Genomic DNA, 24,424 nt, shown 5'->3' with positions numbered 1-24,424 from the left:
TGCTGTGGAAATATGAATCACTGGAGCTCCCTCATACAACGTCTCATTATCAGTCTGACTCAGGTCTTCACCAAAGGATGGATACAGCTGGAATTAAGCTGAAATGTAGTTTTGTGTTTTAATGCATTTTATTCAGTGGTACAAATTAGGAACTTGTAATATATGCCGCTGAAATGTGTTTATCCTTGATATATTGTATAAAAATGTTGAGTGTAAATTCATTCAACAAAACTGAATATTGGACGTGCTGTACTAGGCAGCTAAGTGATTATATAAATCTCTCATCTTTAAAGCAACACTTTGTAGGGCCTGTATAATAATAATAATAATAATAATAATAATAATAATAATAAAGACACCACACTGAAAGAAGTGGGTAGCTCAAAAAAAAAAACAAAAAAAAAACAACATAATCAGAGACTAACTAATGAACTAGAAGAGTGCTTGATGATTCTTTGGGGTTTGGTTTGGTTTAACTGCAGCTTGATGAATCCAGTTCACTGCATGATAACATCAGGATGTCAGAAGGTCATGAGCTGGTGGAGCAAAAGCTGCGCTTAAAGAAGAGTCAAAAAACTGAACTATGCTGAATGTTAGTGTAGTCTGTTGGACATGGAAAAGTGTTTCAAAGCGTCGGCTGGTGTGGCCAAAAGAGTAAATGAATTAAACTTTGAAGTACTAAAAACTGAATGAAAATCTTCCAAATAACTGATAGCCTGCAAAAACGTTTTCTCATCTCATCTTCTACTACCGCGTATCTTCACTAGAATCACAAGGTTTGCTGGAGCCTATCTCAGCTATCATGAGTGGACGGGGTACACCCTGGACAGGTCTCCAGTCTTTCACAGGGCTAACAACCATTCACACTCACACATTGGGTCAATGTAGAATAACCTAACAAGCATGTCTTTGGAGGGGGGAGGTACCCAGAGTACCTGGAGAAAATCCACGCAGACACAGGAAGAACATGCAAACTCCCCACAGAAAGGCCCGAGTCAGACTCGAACCAGGATCTTCACGCTAGGAGGTCAGCTTTTTTTTGTTTTGTTTTTTTCTTGAAGACACCTGGAGTGTGTTAATACAAGGGTTGCATTTTAGGTCATATGAGACATAAACGCATCACAAGAAGAATAGGAGACATGTAGACTGCTCATGATGCTGTGGTGGTCATCCTGATGGAGCTGCATCTGCGGTATGTGTGTCTGTGTGTGTGTGTGTGTGTGTGTGTGTGTGTGTGTGTGTGTGTGACAGAAAGAGAGAGAGCGAGCGAGAGAGAGACACAGAGAGAGAGAGAGCTGGCGGTCAGTTTGATGCAGATCTTCAGACCGGAAAGATTCGGTAAGAGAAAACCTCCCTTTTTCGTTTAAATATCTTTCATTAACTTCTCGTTGAACTTGAGAGCGTCTTTGATTATTTTTAGCGAGTAATTTCTGCAGAGTTGCCAGGAGCTCAAATGTACAGAGTGGAATAGCTTCTGATTCTTTTTTCCATGTCGGCGGATCTCTGGTGAATGTGCGCGGCCGTGGGGGAGATGAAGCGCTCCTCTGTGCTGATCGGGTCAGGTGCGCGGGCTCTTCACGTCATTTTTAGCCATAATAAGTCAGTGCGGCTGCTATTGGAGGGGACACGCAGTGACACATGTCTCACCTCTCACTGGACTTCTTTTACTCTGTGGGATAAACACACGCAACAGCTGCAAATCCAACGAGTGGTAGTTCTCATTCGCTGTGTTTGCTGGACTGTAGAGCTTCATGTAATATTCAGAGAGAGCGCGTGTGAAGCCTATACAATCCACCTGCATCTTTGTCACCTGCTCGGTTCTCTGCAGTAACTCTGCATCAAAGCACACAAGTAGAGGAAGAAATAAAGTTCAATATACTCTTTAGCTCAGGCACTATACAAACACACCTGTTAATATAAAACCAGAGGGACACTGTGACAATGCTAATGGTGAAAGGATATCAACAGTATTTTGAGCTGGTGTTAGGAGGTGTGCTGTTCAGGGTGCTGTTGTGATAATGAGAAAGACACGGCTGCAGGCTAAAGATGAATGCTGGCTGACTTCAGCAGCTGTTTCACACAAACATAACTGCTTTGACCCAATGATGTTTCTCAAGAACAGTAAGGAGTGACTGATTAAATGAATGGATGACAGGACTTTAATCCTAAAGGGACAGCTCAAAGTACAAAACAAGCCTATAGTCTCACCGGGGTGTCAGTTGTGGTGTTTTTGGGGTTTGGGGGCATCACCTTCGGAAACAGCTGTGGTGAGTCCAACTGTCAAAAGATCTGTTTGAAATATGATGCGTAAAATATTGACATACACACGTCTTTAATTTCAATCCTAAGTAGATTGAAACAACAATCCTCTTTATGGTTTTCATCAGCATCGCTTCTTTTTTTTTTTGAACTTCACTCTCTCCTAACTTCAGGAGGTCCACTACTGTAAGGTCCACTTTCATGAGAATCAGTTGTCTGCCTCTGCATGTTGGATTCGCTCTGTTGCCGTGCGGACCCAACTGAGACGGTTTCAAAAATATATCCGTAGACGAAAACCACAACATCTTACCCCGAGTTAAGGTTTGTTCTTGTCAAGATGTGGTTTTGCTCTGAGGGATGTGACTGAGGAGATGTATTTTCTGGCTGCAGAGACATGTTCCCAAAAATCAACATTTGGGATATTTTCCTATCTTTCAAAACTTTAATTGTATTTACATATCCTTGTAGTTGACATTTAAAGGTTAATGATTGCTTCTTTGATTTTTCCCAAGAAGTTTTCCACTGTAGCTTGCAGATAGTTTCTCAGTCTACCATACATTACAAGAACTGGAGAAAGTTAGAACAGAACAGTATTGCTTATTAAAGGCGTTCTACTTCCTCAATAATATGGGATTGACTTTAATTTTCCCATAAGTGAACCTTGACTCCCTGCCCATATAAACACAGGACCAGCCCAGCAGCTATCACACACAGACTGAATCAGGTTTACTAAGCCGTGTGACATGACTCTAAGAGTAGCAGCACAGGAAAAGTGTTTGAGTGAGTGCTCACCACACACAGGGAATGAATACAAGACTTGACATAATCAAACTATAGCCAGACTGGGTTGGATGCAGCAGATAACACAAACGTGATCTGGAAGTATAATTCATATTTCCTTTGCCAGGAATTTCTCTGATCTCTTGTCAGATGTCAGATCCAAACTAAGGTGCCGTATATGTCACAGAATAACTGTTGATGACAGGGTAATTGCTTTGGACTTGAGCTCTTCTCAGATAACTCAGGAACCCTTTTTTAATCTCCTTGCAGCCTCCCCTTGGGTCCAGGCCCACACAACGGGCACCAATTGGACAGAGTGCAGTGGCCCTTTGTGTTCACTCAATCTCATTCATCCATGAAAGGGCCATCTCAGCTCTCTGTAGGCATAGCTGAAAAAAAATTACCCTTGCTTACAATGATACTGTCTTTGCATACACAATTCAGCTGAGTAGATATTGCTATATGTGGAGAACAAGTGCTGCCAGAGGCACTTGAGTGGTGTCCAGTGTCCCTGCTGATGGATTATTCAGGATTATTATTACAAGATCCTTGTTCAAGAGCTCTTCAATGGACCTACAAGCTCCACACGAACCCTTAAGTCTAAAGTGGCCTTCTGACAATCCTCCAGATCTAATATTAAAGTACCAGAAAACCTGAGATCTCTGAGTAGCTACTCAGCATCCAAGGGTGTAGGGTGTTGAGTCTTTTTGTAAAATCCTCAAGTATCTCTCAACGATCTCTGCTGGATGCTCTACAGGGGCAGTGACCTCAACAGAGTTCCTCAGCAAAGGGACCACAGAAACACCCTTGATGATGGAACTCCAAGGTTCTGTTTGTCCTGTGTCCTTTCAAGAGAGTCCCAGGATGCCTTGAGATGACATCAGAAGGAGTAAAGCAGAAGCTAAGGTTTCTAGAAGGAGCCACAAAGACAGTAACCACCCTGGTAACAGGGGCCTTAATAGGATCCCAGGAGGCTCTATCACTAGTTAGTCCTATTATGTAGAAGCCTGGGTTAGGGATTAGGGTCTTACAAGAAAGACCCCTATAAGCTCCACCACGGTGATGGTGGCGGAGATCTCATGAGGGTTTGGATGCCCAGAAAGAACAATGAACTGATAACACTGTCTGGTTCTTTAGAAAAGTAGACTGGTTCTGAAGTTCCTTTTTTTATTATTTCTCCTCTCACTGGTTCTATCTGTCTTCTTGTATCTTAGAACATATTTGTTTAGAGTCTCAGGTTAAGAGGCAATGTATATTTATGCTTCTGGCTAAAAACCTAGGAGGGCACCTTACTTAGTATTCTGTGAGGGATGAATGGGGTCCAGCACTGAATCAGGAGTAGATCCAACCATGCTGTGGCTCTGCAATATCACTCAGGCTATGGCAATGTCTTATTTACGTTAATCTGGGTAGCCTTTCCTACTCGTTAGGAGAATAATATAGATAAGATTATCTGGAATGCGAGGATACAGTGGCACTTTATTGCTGCTTTGCAATTTCTAGACACAAACAAAGAAACCCATCTTTTTTCTCACTCCATACAGGGATATTGGATGCATATAAATAATGTATGTAGTTTTCTACTGTCTTTGACTTACACACAAAAAGCCACATTGGCATAATGTACTGCCTTATTGGTGTAATGTGGTCGTAGATTTTCACTTTGAGCAATGCTGGCAGCTGTCCCAGGGCTACTGGACCCCAAGGGCCCTGAAAGCCAATATGTTTATGGTTTGTGTTAATTTAATTAACTGGAAATTTGTGCCTGTGCGCTATTAAATTACAAGGGCTAATGTGTAGAAGCACTGTGTATCACAAACTAGTTTAAGTTCTAGCAACACCTAATGTGACTGTACCTTATGTTATATTATATTTTATATCATATTGTGGGCCTACATCTATAGAAGCTCTTGTAATATTTGTGACAGGTTGCTCACACATTACCCTGATGGTGTTTCCCCATGATAATAAGGATACTGCATTTCTGTTTTGTGCCGCTTCTTTCCTTCAATGTGACATTATCTTCATCGTGTTCTAGTTGAAGGAGAAAGGCTCATGTACTTGGTTTTGCCACAACCAGTTTGTTTTCAGTTGACTAGAAGGGTGTGTGGTGGATGCTTAGAAACTTTTGAAAAGAGAGAAAGAAGTGTAGTAAAGAAGTGTAAAGAGAAAGAAGTATGTTCATTAAAGGATTGTTTGTGTAATTCAATTTGCTGTTTTTTTTTGTTTGTTTTTTTGTTTGTTTGTTTTTTGGTTTTTTGTACAGCCAAGACTTGGAATATGAAATTAAAATTCATGAACTAGACTAAATAAAACACATACTCATTAGCTGGTAGCATTTATTAAGTTATACTGAATCCAACGGTTGCTTTCGGTTAACAAAAGAGAGCAGAGTGACAAACGGATTTTAAATTTCAGTTAGTTCACAACGAAAAGAAGAACACTGTAGTGAGGAGGAGTAATTCTAAACAGCTTGGCTGACCACAGAAAAGGAAGAACGTCACAATGTGCTCTTTTGTGGGCAGGTGTTGTCTCAAAAATGCAATGACACATAACAGTTACACATAAGATAGAAGGAAAAAACAAATGACACCACCTCCTGAATGCTAGCAGACTATACTCTTCGTCAGAAGATGTTGTGATGTTTGTAATCCAATTTAATCCTCTGTAGTTTCTTTGGTTTAAAACTGCGGCCGTGATGACTGTAGGGCTCAGTCTTTTAAAAGAATGATTGATCAGTACAACTTTCTGAAAAGTTCATCATTTTATCCACACTTTTGAAGTGCCCAATGTTGGCTGTTAGATTACTTTGGTCAAAAGTGACAACATCGAAAGTGAATCTTTTCTGTTCGCATGTAGGAATAATTAGTCCAATCCCTTTGTAGGGATGACATGCGTAGAGATGTATGTGGCAACTGAAGGTATCTAGGAAAACATTATGGAATGAAGGCTGAAGATTCACGAGGATGGTTCCTTCTTTCATAGATGTTTTGAGGACACCTGAGAGGGCTCATCAGAAACATCTAACATCCAGAGTGTGTCCACCTTTGCTTAACTGCCCTCTACCCATCCTGCTGGTGTGGCTGATATTCAGGTTCTGAGGTGAGGTCTCTACTCTTGATTCAGAGCCACCAACTGGTCTGCTCGGTGACACTGGAGAAGACTTTGCTGGCTGACTTTCAACTGCCATGTCCTTAGCAGCTTGGTGGTTGACTCCCACAAACCTTCTGCAGCTGATCCCAACTGGGCAGACCCTGGTATACTAGAGGCCTTTGCACTAGTCTCTGGTTCAAGTCCACCAAGAGGTTCCCGTCTCATGCCCCCGCGTATCTGACTCTAATGTAGGCAGGGGTTTTTCTGTGGGATAGGATGATAAAGGAGAAAGTGCATTGATAGAGGTCCGTCTGGTCTCCAGAGTAGCTCCATGTACGCTTCAGTACCTGGTTATATCGAAACCAAAAGTGAAACATTTTTAAATACAGAATTGGGTGGATTGGCTTTCAGCTCCCTCATGTTAAAGGGTTTTTGGGGTTTCCCGTGACTTTCATTCTAGTGGCACCATCAGGTTAAATTTTCATTTTGTTAAACAATTTATATTAAATACACACAGGACTTCCCCATTAGCTGCTGTGTGTAGGAAATAAAGCTCACACTTATTTTTCATGACTCACGGTAGAAACCCTTACTTTGGTCAACATATAGGTTCTGCCAGTGGGCATCAGTTCTAAAATAAATAGTAGCCAAGGTGGTACAGTTTGTTAACAGCTGTACCAATAGACCTGCTCACAGGGGATTTATATTACCTCAGGAGACATTGATTGTCCAGTGTAGATATTACCCCTGAGCATCTGTGTTGCGTGTGACTCATTTGCAGGATTAAGATCATAGATAGAGGTTTCCGCAGGTATTACAAATGACTCAGTGATCGCAGGTAATACTACTAGTCCCATGTGAATAGGGCTAATGAGGCATTTTGAATTCCCTACTGCTCCAATTTGCACTTCTATTTTTTTTTGTCCATATCAAAGGTTCCAAAGGTTGTCTATATATATCTGGGTGCAGTCAGAGAAGATGCTGTTTGGAGTCTGCTATTGTGTCTGCTGTGACACACCTTAACAGTGGAATAACAATAACCGAGATTAAGGCATTTGTCCAGAATGCTCTGGTTGGTTGGTCTATTTACTAAGCATCTAAGCTTATCATGTAACTTTTCTTTCTGTGATCACATTGGATATAAAATTTGCTCAGTGATGACTGATTGCAATGATAGTGAAAGTCCCGCCGCAGTAAGATCTTGACATTGCAGTTACTCATGTCATACTTGTGCAACCGGGTCCTCTGTGAGCTGTTTCAGAATTGGTCAATATTTTCTCATGAGAGGTCTCTTTAGTTACGTTGATGCAATCTGTTATAGATGATATTTAAATATTTAATATTTAAAAATGTATTTGCGTGCAGGAGAGCATCAGTTTTAAGTCTGGACTGTCCACTTCTTCTGAAAATATTGTAAAAAACCTCCTACATCTAGCATCTGTAAAGCTAGTAACTTCACAGTAATTTTTTAAAGCTGAAAAACACCTCAGTTTGATGCCTCTGTAGCGTGCAGCACTATATTTTGCCACTATTTCTGACTGTGCTTTCTTGCATGTATCAAAGAGGCAAACAGTGTATGTTGATGTTATTCAGAGTGACGGTGTCACCAGCCTCTGAGGCAGTCGACTGGCTGCGATGCCGAGCCCTTTCTGAGTGAAAAACACTTATCAAGCGGTGGAGTGGATGCGGTGTGTGCGGCTAGATATTAACGCGGCATCAAGTCATATTTTAATCTCGGGTCAGAGCTCTGTGAGCTATTAGGAGAGAAATGTATCATTACGGTTGATTTACCGTCACAGTAAGTCATAAAAAAAGAAGGAATATCGATAACTTTATCAACTGCTCATGACATACACTGGTGGAAAATCTGATGACAGAGTGATCGTCACGTTATAGTTTCTCTGTGTTAAACAAAACTACAAATTAGCTGTCTGAATCTGAAATGGGTAGAGACTGTGTCAGCCTTAGAAGGTTGTAATGGAAAAGCAAAGCTGTTTTTTGAGTTTTGGGAGAGTGTAGAGTATGTTCTGGATGCACAGACAGTTAATCACATCTGTATTAGAACACATACCGAAGCAGACAGTAAATCAGATGGAAGATGATTTACAACCTGCAGGACAAAGTAAAGATGATTTCCCTGGAGGAAGGAAGATAGGAGGAAACCCATTTTCAAATTTGTTACATTTTATCACTAAGAAAATAACCAGTTGTGAGTGATCACATGGTTTTGGTGAAAATGAAAAAATAAATAAAATAAATAATCTCTTTTGGAGATATATAACGAGGGGGGTGACACTCCACACAGTTACCCATCTGGAATCAAACATTCTCTTTGCATGTTATGCATCACAAAAGCTAATTGTAACAATTTACCAGTCCACTGGCTGCTTTAGAGTTATGTTGTGTAATTCTGTACATTTCATGAAATGGTCTTAACTTCAATCATTTTAGAAAGACAATGTTGTAAGTATTGGCTGTACACTGATCAGACATAACATTATGACCACCTGTCTAATATTGTGTAGGTCTCCCTTGTGCCTCCAAAACAGTTGTGACTCATCAGAGAATGGACATGGACCTTCTGAGGCCCTCCTGTACGTCTGGTAACAGGATGTTGTTAGTGGGGGCCTTTGGAGAGGAGTGGCCTCTGCAGATCATCCCACAGATACATGATCAGTTTGGATCTAGTGAATTTAGAGGCCAGGTCAACATATTGTGGTGTTCTTCATGTTTTTTGAGTTGTTCCCTGAAGTGTTTGCTTCAGTTAGTGCTGGGGATGGCTGCTGCCATCAAGGAGTGTCATTGCTATGGGGTGGGGGTACCTGGTCTGGTCTAGGTGGGCTTTACAAGTCTAAGTAACATCCAGATGAATGCCAGGTCCAAAGGTTTCCAGCAGTCAATGTTAATCACTTCTTTCAGTGGTCATTATTATGCTTGATCAGTGTACAGTACATATGAAGTGCTGTGATTATCAGACATCCACCACCTGTCAGTCTAATCAGTCACACCCTTAATTAAATAGAGTTGTTTACCTTAAAATAATTCAGATGACATTTCAGATTTTAACATTTTGGAGGTCTATGGGCATTGATGCACTTTTGGAGCCAACTTTAAGTAGCCTTTTGATAAACTGCAGGTTTGGGCATTACAAATGTTTAGGTTTATTGAGCCCTGAAACCATTCATATCTTCTCCCGCTCTAATTACTTCAATTGATGGTAAAAACAAATCTTACAGCCAGCTTAATTTTCTTGCATTCTGTCTGTTTTCCCTCTCTGAGTACGTTGTAAATCACCACCAGGTAAATCAAATACTGCGCCTGTAGACAAACCACAGAGAGACAAACTAAGACCTGGCACCAGGGAGGCAGGGAAGGAGGAACAGCTTCACTTCACCTTCACATTGTTAAACTGTATGTGGGGCTTTTTTGTTGCGTTTGTATAAATATGGTGTCACCTGACATCTAACTGTTATGGATTTAATAGATGTAAAAGCAGCCCACCTCACAGACTTCAAACACTTGGGCATGCTGAGGCCTTTCCATCTCACACATTAATAACTGGAATAAACATACATGGAGCTGTATTACTCCTGCAGGCGTACTACTCAGAAAGGGATCTGTGCACACTTGTCACCACACACTCCTGTTACATGAATCATATAACAGAATCAGGACAAGGTCCATGTGACCCTGGGAAGCTGGGATAAGTTGTGATGATGAGCTAGCCACCATGAAACTGCACAAGATCAAAGCCAACAAACATTTCACATCAGCCTGATAGAAATATTCTCTTTCCAAGAAGCCAGTTATAATTGGTGCTTTGTGGTGAACTCAAACAAACACAGACAAACATCCGGTGATTTGGAGGAAAAAAAGGAAAAGTGTTTATATCCTAACTATTAAACTTTTAGATCAGACTGTGCTGTATTAATTATGTCACATCAGTATTTTAACATAGTTCTAGTATTGCCTAAGCATGAATTTAGCACATGTACAGAGTGTGCTGATATTTAAAAGATTTAAAAAGTGTCTTATCCAATCTGAACTGATAGTGGTATCAGCTCTGAAGCCATGAACGATGGTGATGATGAAGCTAGTGACGTGTCTTTCACTGTTGCCTAATCTGCAACTTACTGCTGTTGCCATGGTTACCCCTGTCAGTTTAGTTATCGATTAAGCAGTTAAGCAGCACTGGCCAAACACCTCAGGAAAATAAGATATCGATCACAGGGCCAATTGTTAAATTAATGATGTTGGTGTCTTACACCATGTTTAACCCTTAACTGCATACCTTTGGTCATCAGTGTCCTGTTTCTATTCCATTCAGTTATTTTCCAAGTTGAGTTGTTGGTAGGTGTCACTCCATGAGAAGATACAGTGTTGTGTGTGAATGACAGGAGAGTTTTCCTGTCCACCGTACCCCAATCAGGCATAACATTATGACCATCTGTCTAATATTGTCTAGGTCTCCCTTGTGCCTCCAAAACAGTTGTGATTCCTCAGAGAATGGACATGAGTCTTCTGAGGGCGTCCTGTTGTGTCTGGCAACACAGTGTTGTTAGTGGGGGTCTTTGGAGAGGGTCCTCTGTGCATCATCCCACAGATACACCTTGTGCTGTTCTTCATGTTTTTTGAGTTGTTCCTAAACCATTTTTTGTGAATGTCTGTGTCTGTGTTAAATGTTAAATATAAATGTAAAATGTTAAATATAAATATTAATGCTAAATATAAATGTTAAATGAAGGATTGGGAGAAACTAAATATTTAGCTAATAAACTATTGATGCTGCCGCTCAGTGGCAGTTTTAGTTCCACGCTAGTGACCAAGGTCTCTCTCTCCTTACTGCCCTTCACCGACTGACTGCATGCCCCCAATTTGTTGGAAAATGTTGGAAGAGCGATTTTTGACTGAAATTCAGACTTTCATCAATGGGTCTACATGTTCAAGTGCAGCACAGAGTCTCCTTCTCAGCTCCGAACCACGATAGCACCGGCAAGTTTGTCCTCCAACTAGCTTAGTATGTGTAGTGTGGAGGTAAAACTCTCTAGCTAAAACTAACAGTAGATGTAGCCACCTTTTTGACAGATTAGTTAGCGATCAACATGCTCCGTGCAATGCGCATTTGTTTTGAGAGATGTCAGAAATGTCTCCTTAGGGATCCATCAGCTCTGAACATGGCACTGCACCAGGGCCAGTGACACCCACTGTCTCTATGGGAGCAAACTCAATTAACTATGCTTTTAATCTTTGGGCGACATGTTTTACTAGTATTTAAACACCAGTATTTATCTATAAACAACATTTTATGGTTCTCTTGTAATGTATGGTTGTGTGTTCGGGCATTTCCATTAATTTGCAGGGTCTGGTAGCTCTGAAAAAGTATTTATTGATTATTATTTGTTTTAGTTTTTTTTGTTTTAGAACAAGCTTTATTTCCAGAATACTCATTGGGTTTCAGTTCATAAAAAATGGGTGCAAGTCTCTGTTGATACGCACGGTTTTCTGGTTGTGCACATAATAAGACAGTCTTCACTCATGATGTTCTCAGGCGGCATCAATAGACACATGAAATTTGGACACCATGTACTTGTTTAACTGTAGCTGTTCTTCTCCTGGATAATGCACCCGCTGAGTCCATACTTCACAATCATGATCTGACACGTCTTTGAGGCCCAGATCACTTCTCCAATATTGGGACAACATTTTTTGGTCAAAAAAGAAAAAAATCACTTATTTAGTCAGATAAAGGCCCAAATCTTGAAAACTTGACCACATTACAACCACAATTAAAATATGGTACACTGTAACACAACATTAGCTGATAATGAATGTATTATTGAGGATTTTGACCGGGAACATTATGAGTGTTAGCTGAAACAAACACACTTAGTGATCATGCTGCACAGAATGAAACGTGAGTCCCCAAAACCTTTATATACCAGAGCCTTGAAAGGAGTGTGGCAAAGTGTTTGTGTTTCAACTCTATATTATACACATTTGTAATGACTGGTCATATTTGACTGGAAACAGCATGGGTGTATACAGGTTGGATAAAACACAAAACTAAAAATAAATAAATAAAGACTAAATTAATTTTATGTATTCTGGCACTGCAGAATCAAACACCAATGTGCTTTGTACCTAGCACGTTGATCGCTAACTAATCTGGCAAAGAGTCGTTACATCTGCTGCTAGTTTTAGTTAGATAGTTTCGATAGTTTTAGCTTCACACTAGTTAGTGCTGTCATGATTCGGAAGTGGAAGGAGTCACTGTGCTGCACCCTAGTATATACAATCAATGGCATTTATGGCACATTTAGTAAAGGTGATAAAGAAATCTGATTTTGAAAAATTCACTCCTCATTTTTTAGTGTTTTGGAGCTAAATGTGGGGAAAATTGCGTGTTCATTTTAACATATGCAACTTTACAAACAGTGGCCCATAGTGGACCTGTCAATAAGCAACTGTTTGTGAACTCCTTCATGAAGTCAAAAATATACCCAACATGAACATTACCAAGCATGCAGATCTGATTTTGTAAGTGTAAGTGGCTCCAAGAACAGGTAATCAGTTTCAGATTCCTGCCTTCCTACAACTGTTGGTCACATATTGTTTTTTATTATTTTATGTGTTCCTAAGGTATCTGATAAAAAATCAGGGAAACAGTTTGGCTGTTCTCCTGAGCCATGAGAGCCATGACACACTCTGACAACGAGATAGGTTTGTTTCACATTTGTTAAGTGTAGAATAACCTGCCCCTCGGGGGGCACATATCATACACATGCACACACTCAGAGTTGAAACTTTTGCCAGTAGGCCCATACAAACTCGAGTGATTGAATTAGTGTATTGAATCCAGGTCTCACAGCTGTACAGAGATCATAGTCTCTGTTACAGTCTGGAGGGATATGGCTCAGGGTCAGAACAAAAGGTCAGTAACTCCCCAGAGCACTGTAGCTCTCAACAAATAAAAGCTGCATGTGCTGTCATGAGTAGGTGTGCCAAAAAGGTGTGCACTATAGTGTGCTTCTTAGAGGGATGGCTCACTGAAAACAATGACAACAAAACCATGATGATTTTAACCCAGTGTTATCCGTGGTTTCTGGACAGATGTGCTGCTGCTGTATCATTTCTGTATACATGACAAATAAAAGTATGTTCTCATTTGGCTGCAAGAAATTTCCTTATAGAAAACCAGAACTATTCACATGACTCAGAGCTGCGTTGTACTCTAGCATCATATTACTGGCATGGCTCACTGTGGAAGGAAATGATACAGTCTACAATATTTCCAGTTTATAATGAGTTACACTGATCAGGTCATAGCTGGACGCTGACTCAGATTTAGTGAGATATCTTGAGATACCATGCAGCGAGATATGCAGATGAAGTAGGTCCCACTCCACTCAACATTCATTTCACTTGGATGTTTGAGCTGCACCACGCACTATGATGTATGTGTATGAGTATCTTTTCACATTTATCTGCTGGAGCGGGGAGGTTTCTCTGTGCTGATCATTAAATTTAAGTTTGGTGATTTATGACTCAAAGGTGGAAGCCAGCTGTATTTAGGTTCGCTGCTTCCACAGAAACCTAAAACCTGCAGCACGCACGTCATATGTCCAGCTGTTGGAGTTTTAAACTGAAAAATATTTGCATATTCACAGATTATAGCTGTTTCAGTGTGAAAGAGGAGGTTGAAGGTTATCAGAGGAGAACTTTAAATGTGTAAATTTAAACAGATTTAAATTCTAGTTTAGTATCAACAGTATTCATTTTGTTGTCCAACAAGGCAGGGATGGACCATTTTGGAGACACCTGCACGGCGTGTGCTTTGCTCTTCATTCTCCTGCTGCACCCGTTCTATGTGGCTTCTCAACAGACTGAATGAGCTTTTTTGCAGTATGACATCAATCTGCAGCACTGAAGCCACTGTGTCTAAACTATTGACTCTACTGCATGCGCATAAATCCATCACGATGACACATCCATTTACTCTGGAGTCTGGACGTGAAATGCTGCTCTAGGTGGGAACAGCTCTAGATCTACAAGCACATTTTGATTAGTATGTGGTTAAAGGTCTTACTGCAGTTCACTGCTCTGCGGTACAGTCAGCAGTAGAAGCTGTGCAAATAAAAAGAAATGTCACAGTGCTGTTTTTTTTTGTTGTTGTTTTTTAAGATACACAGTATGTATATAAATTCCAGTTCATTCCAGTCCGCTGGTTGAATAAGGATGAAAAACACAGGTTAGAATGACTCTTAAGGAATGCTCAGCACATCCAGCTGTACCTCAATCTGACTGTGGTTTACTTTGGAAAACCAGAGAGACAGAGAAGCATAGAAAAGGACAGACTCAGAGAGATGATGTCTGTGGGCTGACTGTGTGGTGTTATAGTGGCTCTAAATGGTTTTTATAGGATGTTATTATGGAGCCATTCAAAAGAGGCCGGGAAACGAAGAAATACACTAGGAGGTTATATTAAGAGGCATCACTGCCCACTGACTCTGTTATAGTCGAGCTGGAGTGCACACAGAAGACTTGACTCAGATTGTCATTTTCACAGATTTATAGTAACAGTAACAGAACACATAGAACCATTTATTTGTGCACTTGTGTCACTTTCATTTGTGTAATTAAACCTAGTATCCGGTCTATAACACATAAAGTGTTAAGCCAAAGAAGAAGGCACATCCCACATATTGTTTGACTTTTAAATGTCAAAGGAACATTAAGCTCATACACTTTCTGTCTGTGTGTATGTGTTTACATAACTTAAGTGCATGGGTGGTAGGTGGAGTCAAATTTTAGTTAAATGAGTGGAACCAATATAGTGAAGGAAAAAATAGTATTAATACAATATTTCCTTTAAATTGACGATATCCACGTCAGCAACGGCAAATGTTTTTGTCTTTTTTTTTTTTTTTAAATATTTGTATTTGTTATATGTATGTCATTGAAAATCTAGTGTTTTACTAAGTTCTGGAAAATACAGCAGTGATACAAGACATGTGCAGAATGTCTTAAGTTGCTGATGTGTTGATGAAGGCATATACAGGTTTCTAAATCCTTCATTCAGGATGAAACGCCATCCTTGGCCTCTGACTTCTGAAACACTGTAGCAGTTCGACGAGACAATCCCAATTCTTTGGTCAACATAATGTTTCTGCAGACATTCAACTGATGAAAACCATTCTCATACAGTCATAGCACATCTCTGATGTGTCCATACTGTGATCTTGGGCAAAGAGAGTGTGGAAAGTGGTTTGATTGGACTAGCTGTTACAGTCCTACAGAGTCAGTACTAGACAGTATTCAGAATTTACTCTGAAGAGTTGATGAGTGCAGATTCTGTATGCATTGCTCAATGAGAATATACTGTATGCTGTGTTAATAAGGCACCACTGGACAATCAAGCCTGAAGTACTTACTAAACACTTAAAGGCACCAGATCCATAAAGTAGGTGAGTTTACTGTTTGTTTACACCAGGAGCCTTAAGGATTCCCTCGCATTATTACCTTATGTTATGAAAAGGTTGATCTTCCTCTACAGTCAGTAGTGGGGCATGGGTGGTCTGGTATCAGGTTACAGAAATAATGCTGGTTTAACTAGTATTGTTGTGTTTGACAAAGTTTTCTCTGTTTCTTTGGCCTTGATGTGATCAGATGTTTTCTTCATATTTTTGTTTTATGATATTGAGGCAGATTGTTTGCTTCGCTCCATAATACTGAAAGTAGTAGAGAACAGTTTGGTGGGGAGTTGCTGTACAAACATAGATAAGTTCAAATTGCCAGTGACCGACTCTCTTAACATCCCCAGTAACATTCTCCAGTGCCATATGCAGTATCTACATACGGTATACTCCTGCCTTAGATTATGTCTGAGTGTGGCCAGGGGAGGAGTCTTCACTCAACTCAATGTGTGAACTTCCTCTAACTGTGTGATATTACAACTAGATATACCCGGAATGTGTAGTGTGAGGAGCTGTTATTACAGTAGCAGGTGCTGAGGCTTTGCTGCTGGGTGGAAGAATATTGGCCATCACAACTAATGGTAAGATAGATGCATCACAAGCTGTTGCTGCCTCTGTTTTCATAAGGTTGCGTGAAAGGAGGATCCTGTTGTTCTCTGCAAATAAAACAGCTGGGTTTTTAGAGCTCTTATCCTCGGGTTGCTGCTGTAATCAAACCAAATGTAGCGTAGAATCTCACATCAACCTCAGTATCTGTCATGTAGATAATGCCTGTGAATATAGCCCGGTATATTATACTAGAGACGCTTCTTTTCTTTTCTTTTTGCGGACATTTTATCAGTCTTCATTCAGAATAATGGTTTTGTAACAGATGGGCTCAAATGTAGCGTGGCACCCTGTTTGGCTTCATGTCTTTGCGAGCCGCGCTCATAATGCTGCTGTCATGTTGACACAAGCTGTGGGGAGGAAGTTCAGTCAGTCTTTTTTTATGTTGTAATACAAGAATTGAGACCTTTGGGGTTTTGCTGTTTGTAAGACATTAAAGGTCACAATACCAATGTGATCTCAACAAAAACTATTTCGCACTGTATCTCTAATCTCTACTGCAGAATCATTAATGAAATATTGTCTGTGCTTCTATACGATGTTGCAGCATTTTAAATTAAGGATGCGTCATCTGTATATATTTGTATGTATTTTGTGCACTGCACTTTTGATCTTCTGGCTCTGCATCAGCTCACTGAATTTGATCTATATATATATATATGCATATTACACTAAATCATTTAAGTACGTGCACACCAAAAATGAATTAATGAGCAACATGTGAAATATAGTGCCACGAGTTTAAAGGTTTAAATGTAATTGAACACGTGGGTACTAAATATTTCTTGGGCATCTGAATATTGCATCACCTTAACTCACACGTGCCTTAGAGTTGACATTGAGTCGCGGGCGCCTGTCATGGTTGGTTTGTTTGTCGAAATGCACTTTAAGTTTCATTCCAAAAAAGCAGTTAGGTACAGGAAAAGACAGAAACCAGACAAGTAAAACCCGTTCATGAGTGCACAGTAAGTCAAAAGAATCTTCTCCAGGAAGCAGGCGTGCATGTTTCCTTGTCAGAGACAAAGAGGAGATTTCATGACCGGAACCAGAGGACGCAAACCCCAAAAAGCCTCAAAAAACAGAAAGGTCATTGTGCAGTGTGAGTTCTCGAAAAAAAAAAAAATCTACCAACAGTATCAAAAGGACAGAAAGAAACAACTGTGGTAAAAATAGAAACACAAATAGAAACTCAAAATATCTGTGTAGATTCTCTGGTTCTGGTCTGCCTCTTAATGACATTTTGTTTCTCATGATGAACTCCCCATCAGTCAGGCGCAAGTAAGGAATAATCTAGAACGAGTGATGAAACATCCTGCGTTTTACTTTCATTCTACACCTCATTTGTCAAAACCCCTGCTGCTTCTGTTGTGTTTGAGCCTCTGTCATGACCTACATCATCGGTTTCACTGCTGGAGGAGGTGTACGTGATCACTCTGTGTGGTCACATTCAGACAGATGCTACAGAACTATGCTAACCATTGCATCATTCAACAGGTCAATGAATCCATCCACTAAACTAAATGCAAGTGGTATCCTTATGTTAACAACGCAGGATTATTTACAAAGTATTAAATGTGATTATTTTGTTTGACTGTGTGTGTGCATCACATCATATGAACAGGAAGCAGTCGTGGTTTCAACAGGAAGCCAGTGTATTTCTTCAGTTTGTGCTCTCCCAGCTACACAGAGCAGTTTAAATGTAGCTGAGGGAAATGAATATGGTTATATTTAATTTTTTGTCTAGTGGCACACTTCTCCCAGTGTTTGTAGGTTGGTCTTTTGTGTATGTGTGGAAATGTGGGGCAAACCATTCATGATAAATTTCAATGATTCAGCAAAGTCAGCAAAGTTGAGAAGCTTAAGTAGGACAGTGGACAGGGTACACATGACACCCTTGAAACATCAATATGCCTTTGTCACTGTGAGCATCTAGAGAAGAGCTGGTTCTGCTGGCTCTGTTTTATCTCTAATCTAAATTTTCTTGTTTTCCCCAGAGGCTGAATGAAACTGGACTGCCCTGTCAGAGATGAGACGGCTCGATGAGTGCTTCAGCCAGGATGACTGTGTGTGTTGTTATATTATTACTATGATTCACGTGCACACGGTCAGGAGTACTGTTCGTGGAGTGTGATAGGGTTCACCATGTCTGAAGACGTGACTAATTGCACCATCAATAACGACATTCACCAGTACCTCTTCTCCACTGTTTATATCCTCGTACTGTTGGTAAGTATGCTTGTTAAGTGAGTGGGAACTGTGAATTTACGCAGTCAATCAGAATAGGTTGGTTTCCAAACTGTGGTCGGTATGACGCAGGAGCCTATCATGTCTTAATCACTAGAAAGCAAAGTTCCTCTTTGAAAATACACAGTTGCAGCAGTGCAACGTAAGCAGTCTGCATCAGTGGGTCAAGTTTAGTGCCACTGATTTCTCACACCTCAGTCCATCCTCACAGCCAGACATGCATCTGTCTAGGTGACAGAATCGTGACTGATTACCTAGCCTCGTGTGAAACCACATGAAAAAGACAAATTGAATAATTGTACCTGGGACACTTCCACTCTCTTATCTAGAAATTTAAACTCTTTGTCTATAGAATTCACCTATTCACTACATTATGCTCTACGTTCTTTAAGAGACCCACACTATTTTTTTATTTAGATAGAAAGATGCATTGTGGGAAGTCTTCAGGCCATGTAATGTTGCACAAATCTATACTATAAATAAAGTGATCTGCTCTTCCCTTCCCCTTTACCTACTGAGGTTATTTATTGACTGAGTTTGTGAACAGTGAAAGACTTAATGTAAATGTGTGACGCCATGAAAACACCCTTTTTGTTGACAGTAGATCAACAATCTGTCTTCTGACACTTTCACTTATTCTGATCACATGTTTACTATCACAGGGCTACTCAGTGAACCGTGTTCTGGTGGGATGGTGAGACACAGCCATATTAACAAAAGGCAAACAATGGTTCCTTAACTTGAACAAAAAGAAGTAAAAAAGTAAAAAAAAAAAAAAAAAAAGAAAGAAAAAAGAATCTGTTGAGTGAACAAACCTATCATCTGTGGATTCTGTACACTGCATCACTGGAGGGATACAACTGAGGGGAAACTGACCTTATGTATAAACGAGTTAACATAGTCAATGACACCCATTTTTCCCTTTTCAGAAATGATCTGACTTAAACCAGGTTAACATTTTTGTTTTTTGACATGTCTCTTCACAGAGATTGAAACAATTGTTAGAAATAATTGCTAACAATAAACAATCTTCTTGATTCTAGGTCGGTGTTCCCTCCAACCTGTACTCTCTCTACCATGCTGCTCTACAGCTGAAGCAGAAAAATGAGCTGGGAGTTTATTTAATTAACCTCACTGTGTCTGACCTGTTATATCTGGCATCATTACCCTTGTGGCTCCAGTACTTCTTTCAGGTGATTGTCTGAATGCATTTGTCAACATTTCATTACACTTTTGTGTTTCTGTGGTCTTGGTATAAGTGCCTCTGTCTAGAGAATCCAGGAATGTTGTGATTTCTACCAGGTAAAGTAACAAAATAAAATCATAGTAGTAAGGAATAACTTGAATAACTTGCATTCTCTGTAAACTGTTCTTATCCTATTCTTATTCACTTGTATGTGCGTTGTTATTTCAGGATGATGACTGGCGTCATCGAGAATGGCTTTGTAAGCTGTGCGGTTTCCTGCTCTATGAGAACATCTATATCAGCATTGGCTTTCTGTGCTGTATCAGTCTGGATCGCTACTTAGCTGTGGTGCATCCTTTGAGGTAATGTTAAAACAGCATGATCAAAATGCAAGTCTTATTTAAACCTCTGATATGGGCCCTGTAATTCTCCTTGCCGTTGAAGTATGTGGTGTCATCATGGCATCTCTCTAAGACCTTCAGAAAATAGGTTGTGTTTGCCTGGGAGTCTGGTAGGTTCTTAAAGGGAATGCTACATTATTTACAAACAGTTTGGTAAGGATTGGCTGTTGTCGCAAATTCATCCTTTTAGCAGATTGTTTAGTGCAAAACAACCTCCTCGAGAACTTCAAAAATCCATCACAATACTTGTAGTTAACTGTAAAACTGGTGCTACAACTGATGTTAAAGAGCATGTGTCTACATTCAGCATTCCTGAAAACTGTGGCCAGGTCTTCATGGTGATGATGTGTTTTGGACACAAACATTTTGGAGAGTGGTTAGAAATTGCTGGTGTCAGGGACTGGTGATGAAGTATGTTTACATTTAAAGGGGGCAATGCTAGGCTCTGAGGCCAAGGGTGTACTTTTCCCATAGAAGTATAGATCTATTAATATTATGGTCAGTTCAATTATTTCTTTGTAAGGGGATTATCTCTATCTGCTGCTTAGCCTAAAGTGTTTTTTTGTCCAGATATGTCAATATGTGTACATTTCTTTTTTTTCCTCACCTCCAGGTTCACCTCTCTCCGCTCTATGAGGGCAGCGTGGATCGTTAGCACTATCATCTGGCTAAAGGAGCTGGCAGTAGGTGTGGTTTTCTTCCACCATAAAGAGCTGAGCAGAAACCGCGATAATCATTCCGTGTGCTTCGAGCACTACCCCATGCAGTCGTGGGAGTATCCAATCAACTACTACCGCTTCACCATTGGCTTCATGTTCCCATTGGCCATTCTATTGGTATGTTGTACATACGTGTTTATAATCAAGCCTTATGTTTCACTGTTACCTTTAAAAGAACTGAAATACAGTATTTGCTTTAAACATGGCTTTAAAACATATCCTGTGGTTCTGTCGTAGCTTAGTTCCCAAGTTCAACTATTGTTAGATCTTTCAGTTCTTCTTTAAATGACAGTACTAGGGCACAATAGAACTGAAACTTGAAAAAGTTACATTGTTCAATGGAAACATGGAGTTTGAGTTGTTCAGACAGGAGCTATATACTATGAAAGAGGACATGAAAATTATGTGAACTGTTTGCTTTCCTGTGGTTTAGATCAGTTACCTGTGTGTCCTTCGTGCTGTGGGTCGGAGCGCTGGAACACAACCCGATCAGAAGATGAGGATCAGGCAGTTAGTCAGCAGCACCATCCTCATTTTCCTCGTCTGCTTCTCGCCCTACCACATATTCTTGTTAGTACGCACACTGCTGGAGCGGGACTGCCACTTTATTGCAGGTAATGTTTCATACTTACAAAGGAATACAATAAAGAAAGATTCAATCTTAAAAACATGACCCATGTTGTTGTTTTCCAGCAATATTCAACTACTATCACCTGTCACTGTTGCTGACCACGCTGAACTGTGTGGCCGACCCAGCTCTCTACTGCTTTGTCAGTGAGAGTGCCCGTCGTGGTTTGTACAGAGCATTAATCCGACCTGCTTCCAGAATATTCTGCTGCTGCTGTCGCCGCGGCAACACCAGTCCCACCAACCCGACCACCGATTCCCACGAGGTCGCCACGGACGAGAACAACGGCCGACCAACTGTGACGTTGCTCACACACAGCACCACGCTCAACAACGCAAAAGCAGATTCTGCCGGCAAGAACACAATTTTAATTACACAGAGTGACGAAAAAAATGTCATACCATTGATTGTACAAAATAACGGCCACTCTAACAAATGCATGGACATGGATGGAACGCCTGGCTGTGTAATAAACATGAAGGAGCAGATCCAAAAGATGGAGATGACTGAGGAAACTGAACAAGACCACCAGCTAAAATGATCAGGACTAATCAGGGACCCTGCTGGCGGAGGCCTCAGGGCTTAGGAGAACAAGGACAGATTCCTACATTATTAAAAAGTGAACCACAACTACCACAACTTACTTGTCTGTAAGGCTCAGTGTGGCAGTAATAAGAGAGTACAGCCCACACAGCTGTGTTTACATCATTATTGTTGAAGTGAAAATGTTTTCTTTCTGTGCTTGTTCTCTTGACACAATTGTTGTGTGTTTGTCCCGTTTTCATTTCTATGTGTTGTGTGCTTAGCAGAAAATTGGTTGAAATTCTTACCTCACAGCAACCACGTTCTGGTTTAATATTGGTCGGCTGAGACGTCACTGTATGCAGTAGCATGTTCTCTCTGTGTTTGGTTTTCTCCAGATCATCATGTTTACTGGTGATTCTAAAGTTCCCATGGGTGTGAATGTGAGAGTGAATGTTTCTGTGTTAGCCTGGTGATGTGTAAAGATTTAGCACACCTCCATCCCCTCGACAGCATAAAGTGAGTAAAGATGATGATAACCTGGTTGCCAGCAGTTACCAGTGTTCTTACGTTTCCGTTAAAAGATGCAGTTTTTGCTGTACACAAAGAAACTGTATATATGAGGCACAACCAAGTGGCAACCTTGTGGACTGAAAAATGAAGCCACTGTGGAAGCCAAAAACTGCAGTTCCTCAAATGGCCACTTGAGGCTCTTGAGGGAAGTGAATTCACACCAACAGATCTTTGTGTGAAAATGTCCAAACTTTCCAGCAGAAATAAACACATCACAGACTGGTACGCAAACAGTTTTGGTCTCTATAGCTGATTTCTCCATTTATGATGATTAAATAATGAAGTTATTTACATGAATAAGGCCATGGCTGCTTTGAGTGACAGGCAGGTGGTCTCACATCTATGTTTCTAGGAATTTGACAAAGGCAGCCTTACACTGAGTTTCAAAACTGCTCTTGAGTAAACCTATGGGTAGCATCACGAGGTCAAGCCTAAGACAATAACTTCCTCCTGGGAGATAAAGCAACAACTAGTCAGCATGAGAACAAACCTACCAAAATTAAAAAATGGTGCTGATATCACCTTATTTGCATTATGAACTGTCTCACTACATGAACACATTCTAAATTAGGAGGGTTGAATATTTATAATGTAGTAGTAAATTAGCTGGATTGGCTGATGTTTGATATGTGGTGCGACAAAATGTGCTACATTTTTGGGTGACGTGCATTATTAACTTTCAAGTCACAATCTAAATTATAGAAAAGACTGTCCATAAAACAATTCATTGCGTGCCAGAAATATACCAAGCACCAGCCTTTTCCTTATATAAAATAACATCCTTCAACAAGTCTTTACTGTTGACCTGATTTGACTTTAAAACAAGGCCATTGTGGTTGTTGCTAAACAGCTGACAACACACTGACAAACTGTTTTGTATCGTCAGAGCACGTATCACCACTCATTTCCTTGTCATTTGACCTAACTGTTCAACCCCTTAAGATTTTGTAACATTAACCCCGACTTCACCTTTGAAAAACAATTTAAATGACTTATAGTGGTTTTACAAAGTGTTACTGATTATTTTGAACTATTTAACATGTGTGCTGGCCATTTTAAAAAGACACAATTTTGTATGTAAGTGGCTTTGACTGACTTTGATATTTTTTAATGCCGTTATCAATGAATGCAGAATTTCAATTTTAAAAGGACAGTCTGTGGCTCTGCCTGCTACGTCATAGAAATCGAGGCAAATCATCTCCAGTGTCTACATGTTGTTATTTGCATGCCTGAGAATGGCACTAAACTGTATTATGAATGTAAAAATTTGATATAGTTAAGAGACTGAATGTCAGCTTATCACTGAATGACATTCGGCTTAAAATATATACTCATACAGATCTATGACTTTTAAAAAAAGGTTTGTATGAAAGCGTCAGAAGCACATGGTGGTGATTTTCTGTGAATCGTTAAGTGCAGTTGCTTTAATTATACTAAAAACACTAAATTATGGTCACAATCTTTGGTGTTATGGAACATGGGCCAAACTTTATAGTGGAAGACTGAACTGAAACACATTGTGGTCACTTGTTATGGAACTTTAACATCATGATCAAATGTTCAATGATATATCTTTATGGTGATGAATGTCGTATAGAATATTTTTTATAAAGCTTTAAAACTGTATCACAAAACTTACAGCATCTTTTTTTTTTTTTTTGTTTTTACTGGTATGTGAGTCATTTTGTGTGCGCGTGTGTCCATCGAAATGTGTGTGGTGTGTGATCACCTAAGTGACTCTGTTGCCATTCAGCATATGCATTTTGGTTTTACTAACCTTCCTTTTCCTAGCAACAGCAGGATCTCTTTGTTTAATGTCAAAGTGTGATGCAGAAGCTATCATCCTGAGCTGTCTGTGATATTTAGTTGACAGCTTGTAGTATGATGACACATTATTACCTGTCTATGGTTACGGTTGTAATGGTATACCAACCAATGAA

The 24,424-nt window shown here is 40.1% G+C and overlaps 1 protein-coding gene across 2 annotated transcripts; it reads left to right on the top strand.

Moving 5' to 3' along the window:
• Nucleotides 1-1,300: 1,300 nt before the first annotated feature.
• LOC125023125 (ovarian cancer G-protein coupled receptor 1) lies at nucleotides 1,301-24,118 on the top strand. 2 transcript variants are annotated; one of them, XM_047610153.1, is made up of 7 exons: nucleotides 1,301-1,338; nucleotides 18,206-18,437; nucleotides 19,499-19,648; nucleotides 19,870-20,003; nucleotides 20,656-20,878; nucleotides 21,195-21,375; nucleotides 21,455-24,118. In XM_047610153.1, the coding sequence occupies exons 2-7, from the start codon at nucleotides 18,354-18,356 to the stop codon at nucleotides 21,928-21,930; spliced, it is 1,248 nt and encodes a 415-aa protein (XP_047466109.1). In that variant the 5' UTR covers nucleotides 1,301-1,338; nucleotides 18,206-18,353; the 3' UTR covers nucleotides 21,931-24,118. The 2 variants fall into 2 exon arrangements, with proteins under 2 accessions (XP_047466109.1, XP_047466108.1); XM_047610152.1 differs by lacking the exon at nucleotides 1,301-1,338 and adding an exon at nucleotides 16,096-16,186.
• Nucleotides 24,119-24,424: the final 306 nt, after the last annotated feature.

This window comes from Mugil cephalus, chromosome 17 (genome assembly GCF_022458985.1).
Source record: "Mugil cephalus isolate CIBA_MC_2020 chromosome 17, CIBA_Mcephalus_1.1, whole genome shotgun sequence".
In the NCBI taxonomy this organism is placed as follows: domain Eukaryota; kingdom Metazoa; phylum Chordata; class Actinopteri; order Mugiliformes; family Mugilidae; genus Mugil; species Mugil cephalus.
The sequence above is the reverse complement of the archived record's forward strand: the minus strand, read 5'-3'. Positions and strand labels throughout refer to the sequence as shown.